Source organism: Gadus macrocephalus, chromosome 12, assembly GCF_031168955.1.
Source record: "Gadus macrocephalus chromosome 12, ASM3116895v1".
Classification (NCBI taxonomy): domain Eukaryota; kingdom Metazoa; phylum Chordata; class Actinopteri; order Gadiformes; family Gadidae; genus Gadus; species Gadus macrocephalus.
The window spans coordinates 1,538,247-1,559,526 of record NC_082393.1 but is presented as its reverse complement, the minus strand read 5'-3'; the positions used below and the strand labels follow the sequence as shown (position 1 = coordinate 1,559,526).

At 52.9% G+C, this 21,280-nt stretch overlaps 2 protein-coding genes across 4 annotated transcripts in view; both read right to left on the bottom strand.

Moving 5' to 3' along the window:
- The window catches only part of crocc2 (ciliary rootlet coiled-coil, rootletin family member 2), a 55,816-nt gene extending 42,973 nt beyond the window's left edge, over positions 1-12,843 (bottom strand). The window contains 3 exon segments of the mRNA XM_060067498.1: positions 11,470-11,561; positions 11,938-12,094; positions 12,535-12,843. Of these exon segments, the coding sequence (XP_059923481.1) occupies positions 11,470-11,561; positions 11,938-12,094; positions 12,535-12,591 (306 nt within the window). The 5' untranslated portion in view covers positions 12,592-12,843.
- Positions 12,844-12,923: 80 nt separating this feature from the next.
- On the bottom strand, positions 12,924-21,199 carry klhl30 (kelch-like family member 30). 3 transcript variants are annotated; one of them, XM_060067244.1, is made up of 8 exons: positions 20,780-21,199; positions 19,111-19,901; positions 18,619-18,802; positions 17,646-17,732; positions 16,961-17,116; positions 16,104-16,292; positions 15,245-15,390; positions 12,924-14,481 (listed from the first exon to the last, which is right to left on the bottom strand). In XM_060067244.1, exons 2-8 carry the CDS (start codon positions 19,882-19,884, stop codon positions 14,233-14,235), a joined length of 1,785 nt encoding a protein of 594 aa, XP_059923227.1. In that variant the 5' UTR covers positions 19,885-19,901; positions 20,780-21,199; the 3' UTR covers positions 12,924-14,232. The 3 variants fall into 3 exon arrangements, with proteins under 3 accessions (XP_059923227.1, XP_059923228.1, XP_059923226.1); XM_060067245.1 differs by having other exon boundaries at positions 19,111-19,911; positions 20,788-21,199; XM_060067243.1 differs by having other exon boundaries at positions 19,111-19,911; positions 20,792-21,199.
- Between the last annotated feature and the right edge of the window lie 81 nt (positions 21,200-21,280).

Here is a 21,280-nt window from a genome sequence, read left to right as displayed (position 1 = left end):
TAGCATTAGCTTTATCACTAGCGATAGCGTTAGCAGAACTATCAATGTTTTCAGTAGTATTAGCTTTATCGGTAGTGATAGCGTTAGCAGAACAATCAGTGTTTTCAGTAGTATTAGCTTTATCGGTAGTGATAGCGTTAGCAGAACTATCAGTGTTTTCAGTAGTATTAGCTTTATCGCTAGCGATAGCGTTAGCAGAACTATCAGTGTTTTCAGTAGTATTAGCTTTATCGGTAGTGATAGAGTTAGCAGAACTATCAGTGTTTTCAGTAGCATTTCAGTAACTTCCTAAACTAGCCTCAACACAAGAATTTCAAACTCTGTACCAACATTTCTACATCCTTTATCAAATACAGCTTGGTATACCAAATGTACTTATACATACATAACATACAAATGTCATGCCTTTCATGTTTGTGTATCAGATGAGAGGCTACAGCTATTTCATATTATGGGATGTCCCATTATGCCCAGTTATGACCACTTTCAATGTCGATTCAAATCATCGCAAGAAGACGTTTGCAGAGTGCTTATCCAAAGTGACAGAAATACTTGAATCAGGATGTTTACGTGTGTGTGTTTGTTCCATGCAGAGATTACTGTGTGTGTGTGTGTGTGTGTGTGTGTGTGTGTGTGTGTGTGTGTGTGTGTGTGTGTGTGTGTGTTTGTGTGTCTCTGTAGAACATGAATAAATGAACGTAAACATGAGGATGAACAAGGAGTCTGATCATTGAGCAACACGGCACCTTCTCCTATATCTGAAACTCTCTCTCTCTCTCTCTCTCTCTCTCTCTCTCTCTCTCTCTCTCTCTCTCTCTCTCTCTCTCTCTCTCTCTCTCTCTCTCTCTCTCTCTCTCTCTCTCTCTCTCTCTCTCTCTCTCTCTCTCTCTCTCTAATGTAAACCACATGTATGTGTATCTCCAGCAGGCTGCGGGAGAACACTCCAACACCACCCACAAAGAACCACCACCCAAGTCCCACAAAAACACAACTCAACAACACCCACTACCTCCACCCATTTACCGGCCACCATCAAAATCCAAACACCATCACCCATCCACCACCCAAATCCCTGAAACCACTATCAACCCTTCCTCAATTAACACCCAAATACACCACCCAAACCCAACCAACCACGACCCTTTAAACACCACCCCCCAGCATCCACCACCCCCACCCGACACAACAAACACAGCCCACAAGCCTCGAACCACCCCCACACCCCCAGGAACCCCACCACCCACCCATCCTCCACCCAGGAAGCTCCACCCAGGAGCAGAAGCCCAACACCACCCATGTAACCCACTATACACCACCAACAAACCTCCACCCCGTCGCCCCTCCCCCTGAACCTCCATCTCACTCCCACCACCCCCACCCGTCCCCCCTCTCCCTGAACCTCCATCTCACTCCCACCCCCACCCGTCGCCCCCTCCCCCTGAACCTCCATCTCACCCCCACCACCCCCACCCGTCCCCCCCTCCCCCTGAACCTCCATCTCACTCCCACCCCCACCCGTCGCCCCTCCCCCTGAACCTCCATCTCACTCCCACCCCCACCCGTCCCCCCCTCCCCCTGAACCTCCATCTCACTCCCACCCCCACCCGTCGCCCCCTCTCCCTGAACCTCCATCTCACCCCCACCCCCACCCGTCCCCCCTCCCCCTGAACAACCTCCATCTCACGCCCACTACTTGACGACCCTGAGAGCTCTCGGCCAACTTCTACCAAACGGCCCTCGTGTCCTCCATCAATGCCCCACTTCCCGAGCAGGGCCCTCTCAGAGCGCTCCACGAGCCCCGCCGAGCCGCGGCGTGTGAGCGCCTGCTGGCCGTGGAGCCGGGCTGCGGGCAGCCAGCGGGCCGCTCCCCGGCGTGGGGTGGAGGGGACGCGGGGACCGGGGGGGGGGTGACGGACGTGGAATCACATCAAACAGCAGCTGCGTTTAAAAGGACTCCTGGAAACAGCTGTGTTTGTGTTCTGCACACACGAGGGTGTGTGTGTGTGTGTGTGTGTGTGTGTGTGTGTGTGTGTGTGTGTGTGTGTGTGTGTGTGTGTGTGTGTGTGTGTGTGAAGTTACTCACTGGTTATGTATATTTCATGTATTACTGCGCATAAAACATGTTACCAACCAAAGCACTTCTTAACACGCTTTACAGACGGCGCCAAAACACACGCGTCCACTGGAGCCTACAACACACTCTGGAGGCTCCGGGAGGAAAACAGTCAACGCTTGAGCAGAGCTCCAGGAAGCGGATTAATAACGTACAACAACACAGCTTGAAGGTAAGCCGGAGACAAGATGGATAGACGTGGAACATCGGGCAGAACGTTGCTCCAGCGTGAGTTAAGGACAGAGTCCCCGGGCGCCTTCTCTTGATTTAGATTTACATTTAGCTTTTATCCAAAGCGATTTACAATAAGTGCGGTTGTCAGCAGAAAGAGAAACGATATATCACCGTCGGTACAGTAAGGATGTTCATCGAACAAGTACCAAACACTAACAATCACTAGGTTAACCCATTCCCCGTACACACCAAAGATAGCTGACGCTACACAACGGCAAGTACTATGTGTAAGTGCCAGGACGTACGACAGACAATAAGTGACTCTGATGACGTCGCGGCGTCTCATCTGGAGAGCGTGAGCCGCCCGGGCGCGGCGGCGTGTGTGGCTTCTCCTCCACGAGATGAACACGATCAGATAACGAGGCAGCGAGCGGGGGAACACGCACGCCTGCGCCGCGGGGCGAATGTCACGCCGAGGAGACAAACCTCCAGCGCCAAGCATTCCAGCGCAGGGGGAGGAGGAGGAGGAGAGCCAGGGCTGCACCCGATGCCCTATCTGCTGCCCCAGCTCCACCAGGTGTGTGGGGTGGAGCTCATAAGGGGCCGGGCCCTGGTGGCTAACCCGGGTCCTCGGGGCCCCGGTGGAGCCGAGCCAAAGCCCTAACGTTGCTCTGCATACCAGCGGGAAGAGCCTTTGAAAGGAGAAAGGTTTCTCTCCCCTGTCAGCTGTAAAGCCCAGGGCTGCCATGGATTAGCCATGCTCCGCAGAGGAAACACCCAGGAGACCGCCGTTACAGCCCCCCGCCCCCCCGCCCCCACCTCCATCTCCACCCTCACCACCACCCCCACCCCTTCTCACATCACTGAACCCCGTCAACTCCAGCGCTGGGCGGTTGACGCGGTGCTGAGTGTGAGCACACCCATCGTGTGTTCACTGGGAGGGAGGGAACAGTGACCAGAGCAACCCCCTCCCCCCCCTCCCCCAGCCCTAGCCCCCCTGCCTGTCCATCGGCCCCTAACTCAGGGGGCTTACAGAGCCAGGAGTGTGCGTGCTGCACGCCCTTCTGTTTTTACGACGTGCTTTACAGTAAAAAGTCACTCTGGGGGGGGGGGGGGGTAATGCACCGGAGCGGGCCCAGTGCTTTGAGGTCATTCCCTGCCACTGCCGCCGTCCCCGGGAGGAGCGGCCGTTGTGGTGCCGGGCCTCCACCCTGCACGGCCCTGCGTGTCGAGGCCTGCGCCCGGCTCCACCGTTCTGTCGGGCGCTCCTCACCAATGTGGTTCAAATTAGCCTTTTATATTGCCTGGTATTTATGATTTGTTTCCCTCCTTGTATTGTCTCTTCAGATAAATATTTCAAAGGACATCAAAGGGGAGTGGAAGGGCTTTGATTCCCGCGCCAGAGGAGCAACAACCCTCTTGTTTTTCCAGGAGCTCCTCGAGGCCTCCGTGTTGACGAGGCGTTGCCGACGCAGCGATCCGTCTCAATTAGCCGCCGCTGATTATCCCGTCCGCGCTCCCGCCTCGTGACAGAGCGACGCCGCTCGGGCAGCGGGAGTGGACGATGTGCCTCTTTGATCTGTGACGTGTTTGCGCTTTAATGTTTTACTGGAAGCCCCACCCCGACGACGACGACGACAGGAACCAGCGGTCGGGCCGCCGCGCCCCGCCTAGAGGACCGGAGCACCTCCTCAGAGACCTCCACGGGGTCATCGACCTCCGACAGGGTGCTCACACGTCCGGGAACAAGTCGACAACAAGGCGGACTCGCACGGAAGAAGTGAGTGCACATCTGCACAGGGTTCACGGAGTCCCGGTCCATTCTGCTGACCGCAGCGATGTTCAGCATTCTCCGCTGTGTTGAAACGAGCCACAACTCTCCGTGGCTGGCGTCCAACTACTTCTGGACAACGCTGCTTAACGTCAGGATCAGATAAGTAAGCATCCATCTGCTGTTTGCTAGATGGACCCTGCCTGTGATTGGAGGAAATAGGGAAAACACAGTGCATCGTTTCGCTGGTATTGTTGTAGGCAATAACACAAAAAGCCGGCCTTGTCCGTCGAAGAGCAACAAACACCGAACCCCACCACCGCCTCCTCTTGGCTGGCCGGCAGATATCTGCTGATTAGCCCAAATTGGTGCCAGGTGATGTCATCTGCCACTAATTTCGACCAATCAGCATCAGGACTAATGTGTTCTAATAGTGACCTTGTCCGTGGTGCAATGCTGGTGTTTAGTTTAAAAACACACGTGATGTTTATTTAACCCCCCAACCCGCCACCACACCAGGGCCCGGTACCACGAAGCTCGCTTAGAGGGTTAGCGAGGTATGTTGAGCTCCAAGCCTGGGTTAGTTGTACCACGAAAGTCGATCTCTTTTAGCGTCGCTGTATCACCATGGTGACTTATGCTCGCAACCAAACCTGGTCGGGAGCAGTTTTTCGGCTTAGTCTAGCCGGAGATCGGCTACTTAAATCGGCGTGCGCAGCTTCCTAGCCCCTCCTCTGACAATGGCGTCACCATTTGTGGGTGTTCCCGTGGACCCCGGCGCACTTCTCTCCGGGGACAGAGGGTTTTACGGGACAGAACCGATCCCTTGGCATTGTCTGACGATATTCAGATTTCAGACTTTATTGTCATTGTGCAAACAACGAAATTGGGGTTCTTCATGAGAGATACAGAGTCTCATCAGAGGGTGTTCGTTATTTGATCGTCCTTTTGGACCTTATGTAGAGAATGATTACTGTTGCGCATTGTGTCTCAGTGACAGAGTGCTAGAGTGGAGGTAGCGCGTCAGTCTTGAATATCTGCGCGGGGGGTTCGACTCCCAAGTGACGCGAATTTATGTGAAGCCTATAAAGTCCTAATTCTCATGCATATGGAATACTTATTCACTAAAGCTTATGGAATTATATTTTTGTGCTTATTTCGAACTTGAACCCATATTCTCAAGGCCGTGCTGGCACCACATCTATGGGGGTAAAATGCATGATGATAGACCGGCGAATTTGAACCCCGGTCGCTGGCGTTGGGGTCTTATGCTAATCCACTACGCTACAGCCGCTACCTCTCAGCGGTCGAAAACATGCGATACATTTCTTAAATAGGGTGTATTTAAAGTGAATTCCCTGGCCTAAATGATAGAATAAGGCAGTATGGACGTTGCTTATGCATTTTTAAATCATTATCATTCTATTTGGATTAATTGAAACAATTCTGCATTTGGCATAGTTATTTTACAGACAATATGCAGAATCTTTTCATTTATACGCATATAGACTGCTTGATCTATCGTAAAGGTGAGAAAAATGACGCAAAAAACGCCCCTCTCACGTGAACGCGCACTGAACCTAAAGCGGAAAACCTGGTTCAACTAATTGAATCTAAAGTGAGCTTCGTGGTACCATTTAACTCTGATTGCGAGCTGCGGCTCTGTCCAGCCAGGTTTTCCCAAGAAAGCCTGTGTATGTTCAGCGAGCTTCGTGGTATACCCCCCAGGGATAAGCCTATGCACCCCCTACACCATCCACCAGGTTCTGACTCCACCCCCCTACACCCCCCACCGGGGCCAGACTCCACCCCCCACCGGGCCCTGACTCCACCCCCCACCAGGTTCTGACTCCACCCCCCTACACCCCCCACCGGGGCCAGACTCCACCCCCCACCGGGCCCTGACTCCACCCCCCACCAGGTTCTTACTCCACCCCCCTACACCCCCCACTGGGTCCTGACTCCGCCCCCAACCGGGTCCTGACTCCGCCCCCACCAGGGCCAGACTCCACCCCCCATAGTGTCCAGGCTCCGCCCCCCACCAGGCTCCACCCCCAACGTGTCCTGACCCCACCCCCTATGTCCATACTCCACCCCCCACCGGGTCCTGACTCCACCCCCCAGTGTGTCCAGGCTCCGCCCCCCCCCCCCCCCCCCCCACCAGCCTCCGCCCCCCATCTGCCGTTGGGGTTGCGGAGGGAGTGGGCCCAGGCAGCATGTGAAGGGTTACAGCTGGGATCGTTTGCCGGGCCCAGAGGGTTAATACAGGGAATTAATGGAGTGCACTATCTGTCAGATTCCTAAACACAGCTGGAGCGGATGTCCATCCCCCCCCAGCCCCCCGCCCTCCGTCCCCTGCGAGCTGCCCAGAGCACCGCCCCCCCCCTCACCCCCCTGGGTGCTGCATATGTGAAAGAGGCCCAGCTGATTGTGAAAGCTGTTTATGTATTGTCACTGAGGGTGATTACACAACGTGGGATAACAAACGCACAGCAGCGTGCACGTGTGTGCATGTGTGTGTGTATGACTATGTGTGTGTGTATACGTGAGACTGTGTGTGTGTGTGTGTGTGTGTGTGGGTAAGTGTTTCGGTGTGTGTGTGTGTGTGTGTATGACTGTGTGTGTATGACTGTGTGTGTGTGTGTGTGTGTGTGTGTGTGTGTGTGTATACGTGGGACTCTTTGTGTCGGTGTCAGTGTGTGTGTGTGCATATGTTTGTGCACAGGCGTGTTTGTGTATGTGCTCATGTGGCTGTGTTTGTTCACATGTGCGCGTGCACAGGCGTGTGCGTGCGTGTTACTTCATATTACCATCTTTTCACGGTGCACTCTTTTCAGATATGTGGATTTCCGTGCTGGCTGATATTTACACTGCACAGCATGTGTTAATGAGGTAAGTGATACACAGGGGGTATTACACACACACACACACACACACACAGAAGGCCCTGGGACAGTAAACACAGGCGCTTGGCAGCAGCAGCAGCCGTGCACTGCCTGACCTACGAGAGATGCACCACACGTGTCAGGGCTGGAAGTCGCTGTGCAGAACCCCCCTCTGGAGCGGTTGGAGGGGTTGAGTGTTTACGCTGAGCAGCAGGTAACACAGGGATGTATACACAGACGTCGTGCCCCTGTGTGTCTCTCTGGGGTGGGGGGGCCGGAGCCTTCACCCTGGGACCACCGAGAGCAACACTATTATTTCTCATGGTGTTGTATTCCTCTCCGTGTTCGACTTTGCATCTATTTTACTGTCCATCAATTCTGCGGCGATGGGGAAAGACTCCGTGGCCTAGGGCCAGGAAATAGTTTGGTTAACTCACCCTTACATAAGTGTTTTGCACTGTACTGATAATTCATATTTTTCCTTTACTTCATTTTAAACTACTTTGGCAATAGAGAGCAAGAGAGAGAGCGAGAGCGAGAGCGAGAGAGCGAGAGCGAGAGCGAGAGCGAGAGAGAGAGAGAGAGCGAGAGAGAGCGAGAGCGAGAGAGAGAGAGAGAGAGGGAGAGGGAGAGGGAGAGGGAGAGGGAGAGGGAGAGGGAGAGCGAGAGGGAGAGGGAGAGCGAGAGAGAGGGAGAGAGAGAGAGGCTGCGTGTGCTTCCAGCTCCTCTGCAGTGTGAACAGGAGGTTCCACGAGGAGGTGAACACGGAGCAGCACCGGCCCAGCAGCCAGGTAGGAGCGGGGGCTCAGAGTGCTGCGTGCCGGACCCCTGGGGGGTCCCCACTACGCCCCATCCATCACCAGGACCCCCCCTCACCGTGATCCTATCTCTGTCCGGTTCCAGGACCGTGTCGCCGTGACGACCCTCCGATCAGGTGCGCGTCGGCGCGCCCCAGACCAAACACAGAGGGGCTCGGCGCTCGGGCCCCCAGGGGCCATCCGTCACCACGCTGGGTCGAGGTCACCCCAGGTCACCGGAGAGTGTGCTGAGTGATGGAGCAGGACCCCAGAGAGGCTTTCAGGGGGGACCTCGCTGGCCCTAACCCTAACCCCCGGGGCCCCCGGGGCCCCCGGCCTAGCGGCGGGTTCCAGGTGAGGGACGGGGAGGAATGGGCGATCGCCACGGTGTCGCCAGGCTTGGCAGCCTCCGGTTCTGAGAATAAAAGTCTGTGCCAGTATTTATGAGTCACCGGCCTGGGTTCACTAATCACCGTCCACCCAGAGGTAGGCCTGAGTGGAATCAGATGAGCTCAGCGCACGGCTGGGAGGAAAACACGGCGGGGGAGTTTCTGCTTTCCGGAGCCGGAGTTGCCCACCGCGGCGTGTAATCCATTCAAGATGGACCTTTCTCTGAACGTCGGCGTGCCGACGCTGCTTGCATCAGGCACGGACTTCAGAGAACAAAACAGGGAGAGTTCAGAACCATATCTGGTGTCCGCCTCCAAACACTAACGCCAAAAGAAACAACTTTTACTGCCACTGGCTTGGAACATTCTTGCTGAGATTCCCAGTGACCTTTCGAGAAAACTGGTGCTGTTCGTTTCAACCCCTAGTTTTCACACAAGATATCCCCTTTCACTGTCTTCCACACCGGTTCCCCCATGATGTTCGGCCAGTGACCTCATTATCAGGTCGGAAAATTCGGCTTCCCCACATCGCTTCACCCCGGTAACATCTGTCAGTGATCGGGATGGACGTCCCCGCGGAGCACAGAGCATCTCACCGTGCGAGCAGTGAACCCCTTAACCCTTCCATTTGTTTTCACAGAAACACTCCGATCTATACAGCGTACACGTCGGGGGTCTCCCGCGACCCAGTGTGTGTATCCTACGCCCCTAGGTGAGATGCGACCCCCAGCTCTGGAAACACAGTTCCGGGAGAGTGGCCGTGTCGATTGATTCCCCGGGGGTACGAGCAGGCGTGCAGCGAAAGGCTCCCACACCCCCCCCTCCCCCCAAACCCCCGGAAACCAAAACAAAACGAGTCTGTCGACGTCAGCCCGGCGCGCGTACCGCGGCGCGGTCGGGTTTCCCGCCCCGGGCCGCTGGTGCGTGGGGGCTATTAGCATCGCACGGCAGCGCCGAGTCATCAGGGAGCTGCCGGAGCTCCGTCCTGACAGCACGCGCACCAGGACCTGTCAGGACCCGGGTGGCTGCCCTCAGCCCCGCCCGTCCCGTGACAGGACGCGGCGGTGTACCGCGGGCGCGTCCACACCGGCGTACGCACCGGGGCAGACGGTGTGGGGAAGACAGGCTGGGCGTGGATTACTGCAGAGGCAGCGTAGCATCGCCAACGCGTTAGAGGCTTTCCAGGCTGATTCTGAACTCTATCAGCTTGTTGTGGGAGCAGGTCTGCCAGCATTGTTCCCCTGCCATGCATGAGCAGTATGATACTTGCACGCCTCCGACACCGTGAGCAGCTAAGCAACGCCTCAGCCTCTCAACATGTACGGCTTGGTTTCCTGAGTGTGGTTCATACAACGTGCCCCGCTGCCACTCTTCTATTCTTTACTGGTCAACTTTTGATCCATTTGAGATGTTATCTGCAGTAGCCAGCCGTAAGCCAACATTGTTCTCTGTGGAAAAAGGACAAATAACTCAAATAAAGTGTCAGAATGTGCAAACTATTTATACTTTATGTGCTAGCTATTGCTAATAGTGGCCGCGGGGCGCTAGGGGATTCAGACGCTAGCAACACTTTTACCAACACTTACTTAAGTTTTGGTCGAGGAGGGGGAGGTGGGGGGGGGCTTTAGTATGTTTTCACACCTCCCAAAACATCAACAACATAAACACGCTATTTATACCCCGAGAGGTCTAATGAAGTCACATTTATAGAGCGGCGGTGGGAGCGAGCGGCGGCGGCGAATCAGAAGGCGGGAGTTTATTGGGGATCACAGACGGCTGCTTTGTGCTCCGGCAGAAACACCGGGCCCCTGGGGACACGGGAGCCTCCGCCCCCCCCCCCCCCCCCCCCAGGCCTGGCTCCCTCCACCAGGGGGGGGGGGGGCACCCATGGAGGGAAGGGGGTCAGGGGAGACGGCCGCACAGGGGGTCCGGGCCAGACCACAAGGAACCCCTTCATGGGCTTTACTATTGCTAACACACACACACACACACACACACACACACACACACACACACACACACACACACACACACACACACACACACACACACACACACACACACACACACACACACACGTAAGTGCATTCACTCACTCTCATAAAGACACACCTGTATGCACGCACACAAACACATATTACACACACATTCAAAATCTCTCATACACACACAAACGTATGCACGCACATACACACACACATGCCTGTAGGCACGCATAGACACACACACACATGCATACATGTATGGGCGCCCACACGTGCATTCAAAAATTCTCTCATACACACTTAAAATTTATGCACGCATGCACACACACAAACACACAAATATGTACGCACAGTCACACACGTATGCACTCACACACACACAAATGTTCACAAACACAAGCACGTGTATGCGCACAAACACACACACATTATTTCTCCAAGTCTTCCTGATGAATGAGTGTGACTGTGATATGCGTTATGTCATGATTCTAAACTTACTTCATGCTCCTGTTGAGTTATATCCCCGTTAAGGACTTTTCTATTGGTTTTCTGCACGAGCAGCACTAAATCCCTGAAGCTGGATTGATAGAGCGAGTGCATGCCATTGACTATTTATCACAACCAGAACACTGGACCTCCTGCCCCCCCCACCCAGCCCTGCACGGAGGAACACACACAGAGACAGGCCTGGTCTGAACTCAACATAGAAGTGATTCACTCGTGTTTGAGGGTTCACCCTCCTCCTTCCTCCTCCTGCTACTAACAACCGGCCCTAAAGGGTCGTGACCTGGCCTCAGACCAAAGGTTCTTGGTTCCATCGGTTCCAACGGCCGCGGAGCGAGAAGGCTCTGAGCTCTACCTGAGCCTTGGGCCTGGGGTGGGACATTTAGTTTGAAAGCACTTTCGTCACTTTTTGTAAATCAAATGTTCACTCCGACTCTGACAAAATAAAGATTTAAATCCGGTATCTGTGGCGCTAACAGGCCTGTAATGTAATGAGCCCGTCCAATAATTTCACTCGTTGGGGCGTTGTCAGACGTTATGGAGACCCACGTCACACTCACTATAGCCAGGGGGCGCAGCCAACAGAAAACTAGCAAGAAGAAGCTAACTTCTTGTATTTTATGGAGAATATGCCCGCCCCGTTTAACAACTTTTGACATTTTTGTCGAAGATTTACATTTACTCTCAGTGAGTGTGCGGGGACACCTCCAGACTCAGCTACGAGGTTGCTCAAACTAGCAACCTTTCGGGGAGATGTTTTCCAAGAAGAGACCCGAACTGAACCATTATCCACTACCAGCACCAACGTCCTGTAGCAGTGTTTCCCTAACGAGGAGAGCGTTGGGGTCTACCTGAAGGGGGTCCCGGTAGGTGGGACTGGGGGTCCAGTCCTCCAGCTGGGACCGGGGGTCTCTCCGTGTCAGACCCCCTTCAGAGGGCTCCCCTGGAACCAGGAGGAACAGACAGATATAGCTCTCAGGGTCAAAGGCCAATGTAAGTGGGGTGAAAATCTGGACAAAATAATAATAAAAGTAGCTAGTACATTTTATACAGAAACCTAGACCGAAAAAATACTGATTTTGGTCGACCGATTAATCAAAAGTAATGAAGAATATTTTAAATGTAGCCTAAACACTTTCTATACATTTGATCATATAGTATACACCTACTACAATGATGTCGTGAATAACTGTAGGCCTACAACCTACAATGAATACTGTTCAAACAGGACAGGTTAGACTACATTGTACAGAATAGTTTCTGTCTTAATCGTCAGAACAAAGTATTTTGTTCTAGCTCGCTAGCATGATGTAGCCTACCACGTGGCGGCTCCGCCAGGCTGCGGGTGACGATCTGGCGCATGCGCGAACACACGGCGGTGGGCGTGGGCGTGTCCACACTGTCCCCAGTGAGTACACGTCCATAGTTCACCTCTTCAGGGCAGCCGTCCGCGTTGAGCATAGAAAACTCCAACTTCTGCAGCACACACCAGTTCAGTCCGAAACCAAACCAAACCATTCATCCCAAACCATTAACCCCCCACTCATCCCAGCTGGTCTGAGCGCTGTGGCGCCAGTTCATCCTACTGCATCAAGTCATGATGGTTTTATTGGATTATTAGTATCCAGTTGTTCCCGAAACTGTTCCAAACTTTCAAAGTGAATACCTCAAAATAATTGAATCGGTCTACCTGTTGCCATGATGTGAATGTATATTAGTTTCCATTTGCACAGCGGATTACTAATGAACTAATTAGGAGTGACGTTAGGTGAATTTAACCGCATTCAAACACCATGGATGTGCATTGAGCATTCCTACTGGATTATTATTATCAGTTTACTTTGCGTGAATTGCATTGCACATTCAACTTTTTAATCAATTGTTACATCCACTGGACCGAGGGAAAACAATCTTACCTGAATCACAGAATCCAGTCTGGGCGAATGGTGAGAAGAGTTGTGAGGAAAGCTCATCGCTGCGGTGATTAACGACCTGCTTTAGTATGACATGTAGTATTAACTTGTTTTGGGATGGTAACTAAACTAACCCGATGCACTGATTTAAAAACCGTAACTTCAGAGACCGGTCTAGACTTCTATTCCGGTCAACCGCCAATCAAGGTTACCATGGAAACTAGACGCTGCCCGGGCCGTCGCCATGGAAACGGAATGCTGGGCTTGTCCGGTCGCCGTGGCGATGGAGAAACACACAGAGGGAGGCGGACTGACGCTTAGCTCTAGGCTCAAAGTTTAATCATTAAACAAAAACACTGTCAAATGCTAAACACCACACACAGATGTAACGAGAACTCTGAATCTTTTTTAATATTAACATGGCATATTGTACAATTTGTTTAATATTAAATACAGTCCTACAACGTATAAACAAACTTTAAAACCAAAGCCCTGGCATCAAAGTGGCAACACATTTAGAGTCTACAAACATCTAGGAAACAACGCACACGCACACACTTCACATAATCAATGTAAAAAAAAGCCTTGAATACATTTAATTCTCTACAAAGGTTTTACAAAAAAAGTCAACAGGGTGAATGTTATTATTAGGCGTCCATCATTCTCTTGGTTAAAGTTTAACTGATTAAAATTCAAGGTTGATAATCCTGTGATACACATTTCAGCTGGCTGGTAACAACTGACACATCTGGTGTAAATGCTCACCCAGAGTTTAACCCGATAGATTCTGGTTAGATTTACTGATTATAAACGCACACAAAAAACAACATTGGCTAAAGTTAAAAAACAATCTAATTGGCTCAAGAGAATGTACCTTTAAAAACAGAATTTTGAGCCGAGACTTGAGCCTTGAGCACAAAAGAACACGCCCCTCGTTATCCTCAATAAATCACTTGATTTCATTAAAATAGTTCTGTACGGAACCCAGAGTTAACCGTTTGTGATTCTATTTGTGTTTGTGTTGTATTTGTGAAGATCTAGCCTAGACCGACCCCAGATCAGTACTGTCCAGCCGTTGGGCATGGAAGTCTTTTAGTCTGAACATTGAGACCCAAACTACTCACATCCTCTTCCCACTTCATACATCTGCTTCAAACACATCCTTTAACCCTTCATCTGCCCCTTACAGCATGTCCTGGTGAACGATTGCTCATCGCACCGCACTGAGCACTAGTGGTTCACCAAGTGATTAGCAGTAGTTCACTAAGTGATAACAAGTAGTTCACCAAGTGATTAGCAGTAGTCATTAAGTGATTAGCAATAGTTCACTAAGTGATAAATGGTAGTTCACTAAGTGATAACAAGTAGTTCACCAAGTGATTAGCAGTAGTCATCAAGTGATTAGCAATAGTTCACGCAATAGTTCACTAAGTGATAAATGGTAGTTCATTAAGTGAGTGGTTCACTAAGTGATTAGTACTAGTCATTAAGTGTTTAGCAGTAGTTCACTAAGTGATAACTATTATTGAGTAACATGGTTTACTCACTAGACAGTCACCAGGCAGGTCTGATTAACAGGTCCTTTGTGAAACCTTTAAAACCCATCCTAAAACAATCCTAGCTTAAACACAAGCAGCGAACTCCTGCAACCCGAGGGGCCTTGACCCCCAGGTGCTGGGACGGGTGTGTGGGGGTGTGGTCTCAGAGGGGGTCGATGGGGAAGGCCTCGGGCCACTGGGCGGGGTCCAGGAAGACGGAGGCGGCGCCGCTGTAGAACCAGAGGCGGGGCAGCGTCCCCTCCACCCGCCAGCAGTCGGCTGCCCGGTCGTACACCTCCATCTCCACCCCGTAGTCCCCCTCCATGCCCTTCCAGTGCCCCCCCGTCACCACCAGACCCCCGTCCAGCACCACCAGGCCCCCGTTCTCATGGAGCATGTTGAGGTACTGCACCTGGGGGGGGGGGGAGGGGGAGGAGGAGGAGGAGGAGGAGGAGGAGGAGGGAGGAGAGGGAGGAGGAGGAGGAGGGGGAGGGGGGGGGAGGAGGAGGAGGAGGGAGGAGAGGGAGGAGGAGGAGGAGGAGGAGGAGGAGGAGGGGGAGGGAGGAGGAGGGGAAGGAGGAGGAGGAGGAGGAGGAGGAGGGGAAGGAGGAGGAGGAGGAGGGGGAGGAGGAGGGAGGAGGAGGAGACAAAGGGGAAAGAGGAGGGAGGAGGAGGGAGGGGGGGGGAGGAGGAGGGGGGAGGAGGGGGAGGGAGGAGGAGGGAGGAGGAGGAGACAAAGGGGAAAGAGGAGGGAGGAGGAGGGAGGGGGGAGGAGGAGGAGGGAGGGGGAGGAGGAGGGGGGAGGAGGGGGAAGAGGAGGGGGAGGGGAGATATCTTCAGAGAAGGACAAGACGTTTTCTAATCGTGAAATTATGTTTAATAATTTGATTATATTACTTATCTTTCATTTTAATTAATATATTATAAATAATATTATGTTAACATCTTTGCAGTTCAGGCTTGCTAAAGAATCTGAGATAAAGATAAAGAGCTTTTCAGACAAATCATAGTTTGATCTGATCTAAAAATATATAAAATAGTTTTCTTTATAAAAACAAAAATATCACAATAACTTTTTTACTGCAATTTCAAGACAAAGTTAAACTTATCGTCACTATTTTGAATCAAGTTCTATGTTGTGTTGATTTTAGCTGTGTGTGTAACGGCAATCCCACCTTCTGCCACATGTTGGCGTCAGGGTCGTAGGTGTAAACCTTCTTGGTGTTGTCAGCGATCAGATAGATGACGCCGTCCGCCGTGATGGAGCGGGGAGACGACAGGTACTTAGGGATGAACGGGGAGCACACCACACTCCAGCTGTCTGTGGGACCAAGCATCACCTTAACGTCCTCACAAACACACAATGATCCTAATGTCCTCACAAACCGTGTGTGATAAACACATAATGTTAACGTCCTCACAAACCGTGTGTGATAAACACCATGTTAACATCCTCCCAAACCGTGTGTGACAAACACATAATGTTAACGTCCTCCCAAACCGTGTGTCTGACAAACACTATGTTAACGTTCTCACAAACCATGTGTCTGACAAACACTATGTTAACGTTCTCACAAACCATGTGTCTGACAAACACTATGTTAACGTTCTCACAAACCGTGTGCATGACAAACACACAATGTTAACGTCCTAAGAAACCATGTGTATGACAAACACAATGTTAAGATCCTCACAAACCATGTGCATGACAAACACACAATGTTAACATCCTCACAGACACACAATGTTAACGTCCTCACAAACACACAATGTTAACGTCCTCACAAACACACAATGTAAACGTCAACCTCACAAATCATGCATGACAAAGATCCCAAAATAACAACCTCATAAAACATTGACACGACAAACACAACATATCAACATCCATCAACACGCCAGGACATAATGCCGAACGTTAACGTCCTCACAACCACCTGTATTTCACTTTGCGCCTTACATAACGTGGCGTTGTACCGCGGCGTTTCGCCCCGCATCGCTTTGTACTACAGTGTAACGTGTGCCGATGCTCACCGATCACGGGGTTGTAGCACTGCATGGTCAGGACGTTGTACTTGACGGCGCACGAGCCGACCAGGTAGAGCTTCCCGTGGCAAGCGGTGGCGGTGAAGTTGGTGACGTAGCGCAGGGCGGGGCAGGTGAGCGCCCAGGTGTCGCTGTAGGGGTCGTAGTGCTCCACCTCCACGTAGTTCAGGGTCGTACCTAGAGACGACACCTCCGTGTTAGAGCAGTGGGTGGAGCAGCCCCGTCACCCCGTGGCAGCGCCACGTGGAGGGGTGCTGTGCTACCGTCATAATTCTCCCCATTAGGCAGCTACTGTCCTTAGCACTTACTTTATGTTGTGAGTTACGTTACACTTAAAAACTACTTAGCATTGTGTAGCATCTTATCTTTGCTGTGTGCGGAGAATGGCACACAGCAAAGATAACTATTGTTATGCCAAGCACTAACAATAGTTGGTGCTTGGCACTTGGTTCTTTAAACATCCTTGCTGTACTGACAGCGATCGATTGTTGATCTCTTCTGACAAATGTACTTATTGTAAGTCGCTTTGGATAAAAGGGTCGGCCAAATGCCCTCAATGAAAATGTAAGCTGCTGCCCTCTTAAGCATCACAGGGAGGAGGGATCCCTCTTCTGTATTCCTTCTCAAGATTTGGCCAGGACTAATGGAACTTGGATTGCTTCTCTGCAATGTGTCGTTTTTTTTTTTAAAACTCTAGTTCCCCCAGGTTTGACTGCATGTTTGACAGTTCTCAGCCTCACTTATGAGTGGCTTTAGAAAGGCTAAATGTTCGCTGTGACGGTCTAGTCACCTCCAGGTCACCATCATCGTCCTTTTCTCCGCCTCATCTTCTCTCCTTCCCTTACCTCCGATGACGTAGACCTCCCCGTTGAGGGTCGCCGACATGTGATTGGTCCGCGGGCAGAGCATGGGCGCCACGGTAACCCAGCGGCCCTGGCGCGTCATGTACTTCCAGGTCTCCGTGGTGGACCAGGTGTTGGTGTTGGACCCCCGCGACCCGCCTGTCGATCACACAGTAGCACCTCAACACCTCCCTTGACCCACCATATGTCTTATTGTTTATGGTCACCACTTCTACGGAGACGAGGTGACAAAATAGGCCATTTATTTTGCGCAAGCATTTATGACTTTTAAATTAATCTGGTACCTTATCATTATTATTGGAATATCATCTCATAAATATCCTGTCTCAAATAGCAACTTCCTCTTCCTTGAGATTGTGTCACCGAGTCCAAGTGGGCGGGGCTTAATATTCCGAGCAATCACTGTGTGTGTCTCCCACGACGGCCAATCAGATCCTGAAGGGATCCTATTTACTTAGGACTGTTTGACTTGGATAAAAGTCCCATTAAGAAAGCAAGATATGCTACGAATGCCGTTTCAAGCAATCTGTGTAAAGCATACTTCATTCCGCACCGGGTGAACTCTGCTTGTTTAAAATAGTTTCCCCCATTACTTTACCACTCGGGTTCCAATATTTCAAAATAATAGCGCCAGTGTTTTGACAGGGCTAAAACAAACCCGGCTGACCTGTGACATAGACGTCATTGCTGAGGGAGACCAAGGAGTAGCCCCACTTGTTGGGGTTGGGGAAGTTGGGGAGCTGGTGCCACTGCTCTGCAATGTGGAACAGAGAGAGGGAACATAGAAAAGACAGCATCAGAACATAGAACAGAAAGCTTCAGAACATAGAACAGACAGCTTCAGAACATAGAGCATCAGAACTATAAAGGTATTCGGTTGGGGAGTTTCTGCACAGTGGAACACAGAGGGAAAGAAAATAGAACAGACGGCATCAGAACCATAAAGGTATTGGGTTGGGGAGGTTCTACAACGTGGAACGCCGGAGAGAGAATACAGAACAGACAGCATCAGAACCATAGAGGCACTGTGACTACATTTGGTTGAACCTTGGTTCAACTCCTTTCTGCTTCATTTCTTCTTCCGAAACTCATTTCTTGTTCTTCTTGCATTCCCCCTTGTTGAGCTTGTTGCTACTTTGCACGGAAACGGCTCTATAAATAAAGTTTGGTTTGATACAATTTGAGGCGAATTTGTTCTGAAACCGAACATGGCCACAGTTTGATCCGAGCACAAACAGCGGTCGGTAAATGTTTTCGTCCCCGGCCGGTTTCCTCTGGGTAATGTTTCAGGGTTTATTAAGCACTGCTGTTCTTGGCCCGGCCTCCCCATTCACCTCCTCCAGCAGTCGACCCCGCCCGGACTCTGTTTGGCCAGTAGATTCTACAAACAAAGCTCCATCTCCATTTAATTCCACTCTACAAGGGCCACATAATATATCACTATGAAGTACCCTTACTATTGGGTCATTTGGCAGAAGCCTTCATCCAACGCGACGTGAGGTTACAGACGTTAAGGGGCAGTGAGGAGGTACCCCTGCCCACAGCTATAGGCTGGGACTTTGGGGTTTGAACCCAGACCCTTCTAGCTGAGAGGCCAACAGCCTTACTTTGACCCTACCCTGGGGGGGGGGGGTACGTACTGGTCTTTATGTTGTAGAACGCACAGTTCCGCGGCTGTACTCTGGGGTCACTCTCTTCATCCTCCTCCTCGTCCTCGTCCTCGTCGTCCAGCGAGCGGCCCCCCATCACAAACAGCACCTCCTGCAGGTTGGGCTGGGGACTGCAGGGGCTGGCCCTCTGCTCCAGCCCGGGCTCCACGGACATCTAGAGACAGATGTCACATCGATATCACAATCATCATCACCACCATCGTCATCATCAGAACAGTTTAACCCAGATAACTTCTGATACATAAGTTGATCCATTTTAATTTGAGCCATTTTATGACTTTTAATCAAGTGATTTTCTCACAGATGACTTTAATTTTCATGAGCCTCTTTCCGCTAAGATGCCCTTTGCCTCAGGTAGGTCCTCCTAGTGCTTCACCCCCCCCCCCCCCTCCATGTAAGTCCTGACCCGGTCTGACCCGGTCTGACCCGGTCCTGACCCGGTCTAGCGCCCCCTGCCCTCACCTCCTGCAGGACATGCTCCACGGCCTGGCGGGCCCCGGGGGCCCCCTGGACCAGGCCGTCCGTCAGCAGGCGGTCCCTGAGGTACTCCGGGCTGAGCAGGGCCAGGCGGGACAGGCCCAGCAGCTCCGCGAGGTGGTCCCGCCGGGGGGTCTCCTGGTGCCGCGCCCAGGCCAGGGCGGCCTCCACGCGGGCGTGCTCCGAGCGCACCTGCAGGCCCTCGTGGGCCAGGCAGGCGGCCAGCCGCTCCTTCCCCAGCAGGGGGAACTCCTCGCCCCGCTGCACCGCCTCAAAGTTCTCCAGCAGGAAGCCCCAGGCCTTGGCCACCACCTCGGGGCAGCCGTGCGTCTCGCCGAACTCCAGGATGCCCAGGCAGTTGGTGGCGTCGATCTGGTGCTGCAGGTAGCGGCCGCAGACGGCGCGCACCGTCTGGAACTGCAGGCGGTCCGAGGTGCGCACCAGCCCCTCCACGTTGCCCTGGTTGATGGTCAGCCGGCCCGTGTACGCAAAGTCCAGCAGCGAGGCCAGCACGTCGGGCTCCACGTCGCGCAGCTCCACGCGCGCCGCGATGCTCTCCACAAAGTCCCCCGAGAACATGGAGCGGAAGTAGGGGCTGCAGAGGGCGAGCACGGCGCGGTGGCAGGGGAAGTCCCGGCCGCCGGCGCCCAGCGTCACGTCCACCAGCCGGGGCTGCGAGCGCAGGGAGCGCAGCCCCTCCAGGATGCTCTGGGCGTGCGACGCCAGGCTGAAGTCCAGGTCGTCCACGTTGCGGACCATGGCGAGAGAGAGAGGGGGTGGGTTCACCTGCGGGGGGAGGGGGGTCGAGAGCAGGTCAGAGGGGCGGCGGGCGGCTCGGGAGGTAGTGGCGGTCGCCGGGTCACCGGAAGGACGCTAGTTCGATCCCCTCGAGGGTCGAGGTGTCCCTGAGCGAGGCACCTCACCCTGACCGCTCCCGACGAGCTGGCCGTCGCCCTGCCTGGTCGACACCGCCGCCGGCGTGTGAATGTGTGTGTGAACGGGTGAATGCTGGGTAATATTGCAAAGCGCTTTGGGTGGCCACTGGTTAGAAAAGCGCTACATAGGTCCATTCACTACTACCTACCGCCGGATGAGCGGCTCTGGGGGATGAGGAACTGAGCCGAGGGGGTTCAGCGGGAGATATGAGCGGCTCGCGGCGCGTTCAGCGCGGGATCAGAGGGGATTTAGGGTGTTCAAATTAGAACCGATGTGAGCGACATGTTACTTGACCTCTGGAATCAGTTTACAACCGGACAATAGATGCGGGGCTCGATGATAAGAACAACACTCACTCACTCTTAAACATAGTGAAAACACAGCTTATAGGACTAAGCGAAAAACACACACCCTTCCAAGAGCAGAGCATAACACATTTTAAACATTTATTATTATAAATTCACCGTAGCATATCGGGTTAACACCCTCTCGTTTGTTATCTGAGCAAACACAGAGTGTTCTGTGCGCGGAGCGTCCGTGTTACCCCCAGGAACCCCGCGCGCTGTTGACTTGGAGACAGTGTTCAGTGTTCCCCTCGCTGCTGGACGGGCCCGGGGCGCGATGTCACACCGAGGTGCCCCCCTGATCCACGCTGAAGCCCGTGATAGAGTACATTTCCTGTCCGGGGCACACTTTGAACCACGGCGAGAACCCAGAGACGGAGACTCACCAGAGAGGCAGAGAAGCAGTGCGGTGATCGCTCATGTTCCCGGGAGCCGGTGTGTGTGGAGCGGGAGCCGGCCGGTCACAACAACAAGCTGCTGGCAGAGTGGAGGAGGTGCCGCGGCCAAGCCGGGGACGGCCTGTCGCTCTGCTATATTTAGGGGCCCAGGGCCGCCGCGTGAGGCCGGGGGCATTCCAGACCCCCCCCATCCACACCTGCTGTTAAAGGGACAGACGCAGGGCCGCCCTGGGGGGGGGGGGGGGGGGGTCTGGCGTGTTCTGCAGCTCATTGCACCCCGGCCACCGGCGTGAAGTCACCGCTACATGTCGGGGGTGTTGAAGGCTCTGGGCGCGAGGGGAGGGGTTCAACGGCGGGAACGAGGGGTACGGGGATAAGCAGTTATGGACGTCGGACGTGTTTTGTGAGCGTTTATTTTTGTAAACATGGAGTTGCTCCGCAATGACAAAAAAAAGACAATCTCAAAAAACTCACTCA